This window comes from Oncorhynchus masou, unplaced genomic scaffold, assembly GCF_036934945.1.
Source record: "Oncorhynchus masou masou isolate Uvic2021 unplaced genomic scaffold, UVic_Omas_1.1 unplaced_scaffold_631, whole genome shotgun sequence".
NCBI lineage: Eukaryota > Metazoa > Chordata > Actinopteri > Salmoniformes > Salmonidae > Oncorhynchus > Oncorhynchus masou.
This window is the reverse complement of record NW_027012739.1, coordinates 448,873-459,384: the sequence shown is the minus strand read 5'-3', so window position 1 is coordinate 459,384 and position 10,512 is coordinate 448,873. Positions and strand designations below refer to the sequence as shown.

The following is a 10,512-nucleotide window of genomic DNA, read 5'->3' as shown; positions in this document are numbered from 1 at the left end:
GGGTAGCCCTGTGAAGGTTAGGTTGGAGGGGCAGGGGTAGCCCTGTGAAGGTTAGGTTGGAGGGGCAGGGGTAGCCCTGTGAAGGTTAGGTTGGAGGGGCAGGGGTAGCCCTGTGAAGGTTAGGTTGGAGGGGCAGGGGTAGCCCTGTGAAGGCTAGGTAACACACAATAACATTTACACATTACATTTTTGTCATTCAGCAGATGCTATTTAGTGTGACATATTTGAATTCCAAAGTGTGTGTGTGTGTGTGTGTCCTCTCTCTCTGTCTCTATCTAGAGTGTGTAGCCTCTCTCATCTCTGCAGGCTGTGCGGGTCAGGGAAGAGTTGGGTTCAGTGGTTCTGCTGCAGACCGATGTGGTGCAGCAGCTTCCTCTTCCCTCCCTACTGAAGACACACCTCCGGTTGAGAGACATCCCACCAACCCTCACGGGAAGTCCCCGTCACACAGAGGGGCGGTTTAGACAGGCATGACCAAAAACGATATAGTTGATGCACACCTTTTTATTTTGTTACTCCCATTGGAAAAAGTATTGTCTCATCTGAAATTTTCGGACACATAATCTTAATTAATTTGGCCTAAGGCACTTTTCTGTTGATATTATGTAAATTAATTGTCTCTGTTTTGTGTGGTCAGATGTTACTGAACATGTTTTACATGTTTGTATGATTGCCTGTATTGTTTGCATTTGATGCTTGCTAATAAAACAAAGTATTGGTCTGTTTTCAGACAACTTTCCTATAGTTCCTTTCCTTCACCAGTAGATGGAGATAGTAGCCTATTGATTTTAGTGAGGCCATCTGCTGGGGAGCTGAGGCTGGATGCATCTCCCGCCAACCGACGACCATGGCCTCTGAGGCAGCAGCCGCGGGTGATGCTGCGACGACAGGAGGACCGCCCGAATGCACCGAGATGGAGGAGCAGGTATGCAACGTTTGTAAACCGGCAAAGCTGGATACATGGGGGCATTATTTAGTGAGGTGTTTTATGGAAGATCTGACAATGCAATACGGCTAACGCTGATATGTATATGCTGAAATAACTCCATAGACAATTAGCATTCCAGAAAAAAGCACCATAGGCCCAGTAAACAGGGACATCCTTAGGATGTGGGAAAATATAGTGATGGAATAAAAGGAGACGCGTGTTTGAATTCCGTTCCTGTGGGCATAAAATGGAATGTCTGGTGCAGAGTGGAAGTGCACTGCGGCGTTTATAAAAGAAGCATTGATTTGAAATGACGTGAAAACCTAGCAGCTGTCTATACCGGCATGGAGCCAACCGATGTATAAAAATAGCCAGGCACCAACACGCATCACAGGTCATGCATGCATGACGCTTTCGCTGCCGAATTCATGGTCAATTGTAGGATAAATGCGCTAGTTGGGCGAACCGACAGAGTCCGAAACGCTCCGTTTTGGAGGTGCAGTGAAGCGGAAGTTGTCAGGCTCTCTGTAAGGTAGTTTTTTGTCTACAAGATGATTGGAGAGCGAACGCTTGTTCTATATTCTGTATCGGATTGTGATGATAGCAGATGGGCTAAATTAGCTTTGGATAAATGCACTGTTGATTCACGAAAGAGCGAACCGGCACCAGTTGGAATGTTATTGCGCCTATAAATGAATTTGCTGTTCCAGTTCCAACAGAATATATGGCTGCTCCGTTTCTTACGATGGGAGTCCCGCTGCCGTATATAGGCCACCTAAACTGAAGAAAATCATAGGAAGGTGTCGTGGTAGGAGTGTCGTGGTTTGTTTTTCTAGTTTATCATTTGTCTCGCTAATTCTCTGTTAATGTAATTTAGTAGTAGAATAAGAGGTGCATGTGTTCCAGAGAGAGACTTCTCCCTTCTCGAAACCCAACCTGCTCTACCACGTTGCAATATAACCTACCTACACCGTTGGCTAGGCAGACACACACAGACTACAGTGCAGGTGGCTACATTGTTGCTCTTCATCCCCAGTAGGCTACTAAACGTCTCCTTGGGGAGAAGGACTATTTCAGGTGAGTCTCTGTCACAATGTTGGACAAGCTGTTATTCCTAGTTGGCTAAATTAAGCATTCAGCTTGAGTTTTCGTGTTTTTATATAGTTTGTGATTGTCCCTCTTTCAAAGATTAGGTAGGTTAAACGTATAGTACAGTATCAGTGGGTATCTGATATAATAACGACAAATCGGTGTGACACTCGTCGTTAGCATCAAATGTAGCCTACCTGGCTTCAATTTATTTTCTTAATTTAAAGTAATCAGGTGAACACAGTAGTTTACTTCAACATCTTGTTGGATGGCTCAAATGATACTTTAAAAAAAAAAATCTTATTTTTATGGAGCTTTAAACTTGAACTGGAGTCTTTAATCTGTTAATATCAAGTATTTCAGATCATTTGCGGTCTGCAATTTGATTAATAAAAACGTTGAACTTCAAGCAGAAAGAAAAGAACCATGGACAAATTCCCTTACAGTGAATGAATACGTCTGTCTGTGTAGATGTGCTTTATAATGTGTCACTTATCAATATCCTATATTACAACGTTATTACAGCACAACAGTGTCCTGGCTATTACTATTATAACGATAGTACAGGTCTGTACATATGCTGCCATGTGGCATTGTGTCAAAGAAGGTGACCTTGATCGAATGAGTCAGATTACGGAGTGGTTTCCCTCTAATCTCCCAACGGTGGAATGAAAGATGCTGGATTATGTGAGGGAGAACGGGAAGCCAACACAGAGAAAGGGAGACAAACAAGGGAAGCCAACACAGAGAAAGGGAGAATGAAACAGGGGAAGCCAACACAGAGAAAGGGAGAATGAAACAGGGAAGCCAGCACAGAGAAAGGGAGAATGAAACAGGGGAAGCCAACACAGAGAAAGGGAGAATGAAACAGGGGAAGCCAACACAGAGAAAGGGAGACAAACAAGGGAAGCCAACACAGAGAAATGGAGAATGAAACAGGGGAAGCCAACCTAGAGAAAGGGAGAATGAAACAGGGGAAGCCAGCACAGAGAAAGGGAGACAAACAAGGGACGCCAACACAGAGAAAGGGAGAATGAAACAGGAGACAGGAGGCAGGGATTAAAGATGATTTTGACCCAGGGTGCGTCCCAAATGGTACCCTATTCCCTATATAGACCACTATATCCCTATGGGCCTTGGTGAAAAGTAGTGCACTACGTAGGGAATAGGGTGCCAGTGTGGGTTGCTCTACGACCTAGATTCAATGCAGGCCAAGTTACAGGCACGCCACCACCAGACCTGGGTTCATATTCTGTTTTGATCTCTCTCAAATACTTTGATCGTTTGCTTTAGCCTACCTGGAGTGCCAGATGGGCAGGGTTTACAGTTGTGGGACTATTATATTGGTCCCATTAAACCAGGCAAGATAAATCAAGCACAGAGAAAGCATTTCAAATGATTTTCAAATAATATTTCAACACAGGTCTGCTACATGACACAGACAGATTCATGGCAGCGACTTGCTGAGAAGATGTCATTTAGTTCACATTCTGTTGTCCGTAATGAGCAAGTCCTTAGTTGGTCTGCATCCCAAATGACAACCAATTTTCCATATAGTGCACTACTTTTGACCAGGGTCCTATATGGGCTCTGGCCAGCTCTGGCCAAAGATAATGCACTACTTTTGACCAGGGTCCTATATGGGCTCTGGCCAAAGATAGTGCACTACTTTTGACCAGGGTCCTATATGGGCTCTGGTCAAATGTAGTGCACTACGTCTGGAATATGGTTGTGCCCTTTGTAACGCAGCCTGGTGTGTTTTCCCTGTATGTGCTACTGCGTCTGTTTCAGCAACGAGTCCCTTAATGGCATAGGTAATAGTAACACTTGCCCTGTAACCATAGTCGCCGGTTCACGTCCTGCCCCGGCTGTTCTCCCTCAATTGCTACTTGGGCTGCAACATTCGGGTAACTTTCCCCAAATTCCCAGGTTTTCATGAAACCCTGGTTGGAGGATTCCTGGATTTCCTGCCTATTCCTTCCTGATTCCATGAATCTTCTAACTGGGGTTTCTGGAAAACATGGGAATTTTGGGAAAGAAACCCTAATCACAACACTGGGCCATAATGCTGTGAAGAGGGGTGATTGATTTTTTTAACTTGTTTTTCTTCTTCCAGTTGGCGGAGGGAAGGATGAAGGCAGACGAGGAAGCTCCTCCCCCCTCCCCAGGGCTGGGGGGTTCGGCGATCCGGTGTCGGGAAGTGTGTCGGTCGTACGGGGAACTCAAAGTCCTGAGTAATCTCAACTTGACCGTGCCACAGGGACAGATGTGAGTAAACCATATTGACACTACAACTTTACCCAGTCCTAACCCTAACCTTACACCATGACACTAACCTCAGTAGTGCGTACTGCCCTGTGGGGTATTCAATCAGAAAAGGTTGTCCTGAGTGTCCAGGATAAGTCAAAACACCACTTCACCCCGCAGTAAGACAGAGCATGTTACTATCGCTAATAAGTAATGGACTTACATGGTATTAATATGTAATGGACTTACATGTTATTAATATGTAATGTTCTTACATGTTATTAATATGTAATGTTCTTACATGTTATTAATATGTAATGTTCTTACATGTTAATAATATGTGCTGGTCTTACATGTTATTAATATGTAATGGTCTTTTATGTTATTAATATGTAATGATCTTACATGTTATTAATATGTAATGGTGTTTTTGTCCACACACTGATGATAGCCTAACAGCTGAAATGTTTGTTGCCTCAACAGTAGTGGCTGAATATTGTCCTTTGACAGTTGTAACAGCTGAATACTTTCTCTTCAGCACAATTCTCTTTCTTATAAAGTATTGTTGTTTCAACATCTCTCTCCCTTAGTGGCAGGTGACGTGAGCTCCACTGACACACAGCTCTATTAGATTTGATTTACACAGAGCCTCAGATTCCATTACAAAGGGCCCTGGGTCTGAACCTAATGAAAAGCCAGAGTAGGGCGACAGGGTGGTGAACACTCAGAGAAGGGGGAGTAGGGTGGTAAACACTCAGAGAAGGAGGAGTAGGGTGACAGGGTGGTAAACACTCAGAGAAGGAGGAGTAGGGTGGTGAACACTCAGAGGAGAAGGAGTAGGGTGGTAAACACTCAGAGGAGGAGGAGTAGGGAGGTAAACACTCAGAGAAGGAGGAGTAGGGTGGTAAACACTCAGAGAAGGAGGAGTAGGGTGGTAAGCAGTCAGAGAAGGAGGAGGAGTAGGGTGGTAAACACTCAGAGGAGGAGGAGTAGGGTGACAGGGTGGTAAACACTCAGAGAAGGAGGAGTAGGGTGACAGGGTGGTAAACACTCAGAGAAGGAGGAGTAGGGTGGTGAACACTCAGAGGAGGAGGAGTAGGGTGGTAAACACTCAGAGGAGGAGGAGTAGGGAGGTGAACACTCAGAGGAGGGGGAGTAGGGTGGTAAACACTCAGAGAAGGCGGAGTAGGGTGGTAAACACTCAGAGAAGGAGGAGGAGTAGGGTGGTAAACACTCAGAGAAGGAAGAGTAGGGTGGTAAACACTCAGAGAAGGAGGAGTAGGGTGGTAAACACTCAGAGAAGGAGGAAGAGTAGGGTGGTAAACACTCAGAGAAGGAGGAGAAGGGTGGTAAACACTCAGAGAAGGAGGAGTAGGGTGGTAAACACTCAGAGGAGGAGGAGTAGGGTGACAGGGTGGTAAACACTCAGAGAAGGAGGAGTAGGGTGACAGGGTGGTAAACACTCAGAGAAGGAGGAGTAGGGTGGTGAACACTCAGAGGAGGAGGAGTAGGGTGGTAAACACTCAGAGGAGGAGGAGTAGGGAGGTGAACACTCAGAGAAGGAGGAGTAGGGTGACAGGGTGGTAAACACTCAGAGAAGGAGGAGAAGGGTGGTAAACACTCAGAGGAGGAGGAGTAGGGTGACAAGGTGGTAAACACCCAGAGAAGGAGGAGGAGTAGGGTGGTAAACACTCAGAGAATGAGGAGGAGTAGGGTGGTAAACACTCAGAGGAGGAGGAGTAGGGTGGTAAACACTCAGAGAAGGAGGAGTAGGGTGGTAAACACTCAGAGAAGGAGGAGTAGGGTGGTAAACACTCAGAGAAGGAGGAGTAGGGTGGTAAACACTCAGAGAAGGAGGAGGATTAGGGTGGTAAACACTCAGAGAAGGAGGAGTAGGGTGACAGGGTGGTAAACACTCAGAGAAGGAGGAGAAGGGTGGTAAACACTCAGAGGAGGAGGAGTAGGGTGACAAGGTGGTAAACACCCAGAGAAGGAGGAGGAGTAGGGTGGTAAACACTCAGAGAATGAGGAGGAGTAGGGTGGTAAACACTCAGAGAAGGATGGGGAGTAGGGTGACAGGGTGGTAAACACTCAGGGGAGGAGTAGGGTGGTAAACACTCAGAGAAGGAGGAGGAGTAGGGTGACAGGATGGTAAACACTCAGAGGAGGAGTAGGGTGGTAAACACTCAGAGGAGGAGGAGTAGGGTGACAGGGTGGTAAACACTCAGAGAAGGAGGAGTAGGGTGGTAAACACTCAGAGAAGGAGGAGTAGGGTGACAAGGTGGTAAACACCCAGAGAAGGAGGAGGAGTAGGGTGGTAAACACTCAGAGAATGAGGAGGAGTAGGGTGGTGAACACTCAGAGAAGGAGGAGTAGGGTGGTAAACACTCAGAGAAGGAGGAGGAGTAGGGTGGTGAACACTCAGAGAAGGAGGAGTAGGGTGGTAAACACTCAGAGAAGGAGGAGTAGGGTGACAAGGTGGACTGTAGAAAGAAAATAATATAAGAAATAGATTAAGAAAACCCAGTAAAATAACATTTACAGTATTTAATGAAGAGCCTCTTGTTGATGTTGAAACTATCTTTCTCTTTCCTCTCTTTCTCTCGCTCTCTTAGTCTTTCTGTCTTTGTCTGTTTTTGTTTCTCTTTCTCCCTTCCTTTTCTTTCTCTCTGTTCCCCCCCTCTCTCACACACACACACACACACACACACACACACACACACACACACACACACACACACACACACACACACACACACACACACACACACACACACACACACACAGCCAACTGCTTAATCTGCATTATTCTGTGAGTTGAGTGGACTTCAAAAGCACAAGAATTTGAGCAAATGAGTTAAAGTTTGTTTTACTGCACTCTGCTCGAAGTGAGCTGCATTTGAACAAGCTTGTTTCGTAAAATTACTAATTCATGTTTGCTCAAAACCACACACATCATTACAATATTGCCCACCATGCTCTTGCAGGTTGATTTTCAGAATAGTTTGTTTCAATACCTGTTTTGTTAATGTAGCACACACAGTTGTTGGTGGATTAGTTTTATGCTACACAAACATACATTACATAACAGATGTTTCTAAACCAATCCAATCTGTTCGTAGTTGCACCTGTTAATGAGATGGCTGTTCCAGGTAAGATGATTTAGGTGGTCTCAATAATCTTCCCTACCCCTGCAGTCATCCTCAATGCAGGTTGCGCATTAATTCAAAGTTCCAGTTGTTGAATATCCTTACTCTGGCTGGATTCTAATAGGAATTACACATCACTTTTCAAGCCAGCATAATATTACTTACAGGCTTGATGTGGTGTGTAAAACAGGAGTTTCAAACAACTGTGTTAGGGTGTAACTTAACTTGGAAGGCATTATGATTTATGGTCATAAAGAATAGAATTATAAAGATAACATTCACTTGGTGAAGGGTACAGGAATGAAAGCCATTCAACAACCATGTCTCTGTCATTAACAAATACAGTCATGGGTGGTAACTACAATTCACTGGAAAAGGCAAGGCACACTGGGAAATATGCAAATACATTCGCAGATTTAATTGTATGTTTTTACTGAACCTAAAATGTACAGTTGAGTGAAAATACAATTCAACTTGAGAATTTCTGTAGGGTCAGCCAATATGCCAAACATGTTGAACAAACTCACAATCCTCTTGCAGCGTTACAAAAGTATATTGAATCAACATATGTTTCTTTTTACAGTGCGGTACTGTTATTCTGTGTTGTATTTCTCCACAGTATCATTTGCACTCTGCTTAAAACCTAATGATACTCTACCTTCAAACTGAACTTTAATCAGAGACTGATTTAGACCTGGGACACCAGGTCCTTGCAATTAATGATCAGGGAGAACAGAAAACCAGCAGGCTCCCGGACCTCGTAGGGTCAGAGTTGAATACCCCTGATCTAAACCTTACATAAAGTAGACAATGTAATTGGGTTCTTGCATATATAAATTACATTTAACATGGATTCCCACGTGAATCATGCATCAATGTCATTGGAAGTTTTATGTGAGTTATGCTTAAGAGTCAGACCATACTGAGATATACAGATTACATACTGAACTATCATACTGTCATATCATACTATACTGGCATATCATACTATCATAATATGATATACCATGATATACTACCATAGTATCATATCATACGATATTATCATACTATACTGTCATACTATACTGGCATATCATACTATCATAATATGATATACCATGATATACTATCATACTATACTATCATATCATACTATACTATCATACTATACTATCATACTATTATATCATACTATCATATCATACTATACTGGCATATCATAATATGATAACCATGATAACCATGATATACTACCATACTATACTATCATATCATACGATACTATCATACTATACTATCATATCATACAATACTATCATACTGTACCATCATATCATACGATACTATCATACTGTACTATCATATCATACTATCATATCATACTGTACTATCATATCATACTATCATATCATACGATACTATCATACTATACTATCATATCATACAATACTATCATATCATGCGATACTATCATACTGTACTATCATATCATACTATCATATCATACTGTACTATCATATCATACGATACTATCATACTATACTATCATATACATTTAGATTTACATTTAAGTCATTTAGCAGACGCTCTTATCCAGAGCGACTTACAAATTGGTGAATTCACCTTCTGACATCCAGTGGAACAGCCACTTTACAATAGTGCATCTAAATCATTTAAGGGGGGGTGAGAAGGATTACTTATCCTATCCTAGGTATTCCTTGAAGAGGTGGGGTTTCAGGTGTCTCCGGAAGGTGGTGATTGACTCCGCTGTCCTGGCGTCGTGAGGGAGTTTGTTCCACCATTGGGGGGCCAGAGCAGCGAACAGTTTTGACTGGGCTGAGCGGGAACTGTACTTCCTCAGTGGTAGGGAGGCGAGCAGGCCAGAGGTGGATGAACGCAGTGCCCTTGTTTGGGTGTAGGGCCTGATCAGAGCCTGGAGGTACTGCGGTGCCGTTCCCCTCACAGCTCCGTAGGCAAGCACCATAGTCTTGTAGCGGATGTGAGCTTCAACTGGAAGCCAGTGGAGAGAGCGGAGGAGCGGGGTGACGTGAGAGAACTTGGGAAGGTTGAACACCAGACGGGCTGCGGCGTTCTGGATGAGTTGTAGGGGTTTAATGGCACAGGCAGGGAGCCCAGCCAACAGCGAGTTGCAGTAATCCAGACGGGAGATGACAAGTGCCTGGATTAGGACCTGCGCCGCTTCCTGTGTGAGGCAGGGTCGTACTCTGCGGATGTTGTAGAGCATGAACCTACAGGAACGGGCCACCGCCATGATGTTGGTTGAGAACGACAGGGTGTTGTCCAGGATCATGCCAAGGTTCTTAGCGCTCTGGGAGGAGGACACAATGGAGTTGTCAACCGTGATGGCGAGATCATGGAACGGGCAGTCCTTCCCCGGGAGGAAGAGCAGCTCCGTCTTGCCGAGGTTCAGCTTGAGGTGGTGATCCGTCATCCACACTGATATGTCTGCCAGACATGCAGAGATGCGATTCGCCACCTGGTCATCAGAAGGGGGAAAGGAGAAGATTAATTGTGTGTCGTCTGCATAGCAATGATAGGAGAGACCATGTGAGGTTATGACAGAGCCAAGTGACTTGGTGTATAGCGAGAATAGGAGAGGGCCTAGAACAGAGCCCTGGGGGACACCAGTGGTGAGAGCGCGTGGTGAGGAGACAGATTCTCGCCACGCCACCTGGTAGGAGCGACCTGTCAGGTAGGACGCAATCCAAGCGTGGGCCGCGCCGGAGATGCCCAACTCGGAGAGGGTGGAGAGGAGGATCTGATGGTTCACAGTATCGAAGGCAGCCGATAGGTCTAGAAGGATGAGAGCAGAGGAGAGAGAGTTAGCTTTAGCAGTGCGGAGCGCCTCCGTGATACAGAGAAGAGCAGTCTCAGTTGAATGACTAGTCTTGAAACCTGACTGATTTGGATCAAGAAGGTCATTCTGAGAGAGATAGCGGGAGAGCTGGCCAAGGACGGCACGTTCAAGAGTTTTGGAGAGAAAAGAAAGAAGGGATACTGGTCTGTAGTTGTTGACATCGGAGGGATCGAGTGTAGGTTTTTTCAGAAGGGGTGCAACTCTCGCTCTCTTGAAGACGGAAGGGACGTAGCCAGCGG

The 10,512-nt window shown here is 44.9% G+C and overlaps 1 protein-coding gene across 1 annotated transcript in view; it reads left to right on the top strand.

The window, feature by feature from the left end:
• The first annotated feature begins 845 nt into the window (after positions 1-845).
• The window catches only part of LOC135536546 (ABC transporter G family member 20-like), a 73,768-nt gene continuing 64,101 nt past the window's right edge, over positions 846-10,512 (top strand). Inside the window, exons 1-2 of the mRNA XM_064962844.1 lie at positions 846-925; positions 4,134-4,285. Of these exons, the coding sequence (XP_064818916.1) occupies positions 848-925; positions 4,134-4,285 (230 nt within the window). The 5' untranslated portion in view covers positions 846-847. The remainder of the gene's footprint in view (positions 926-4,133; positions 4,286-10,512) is intronic.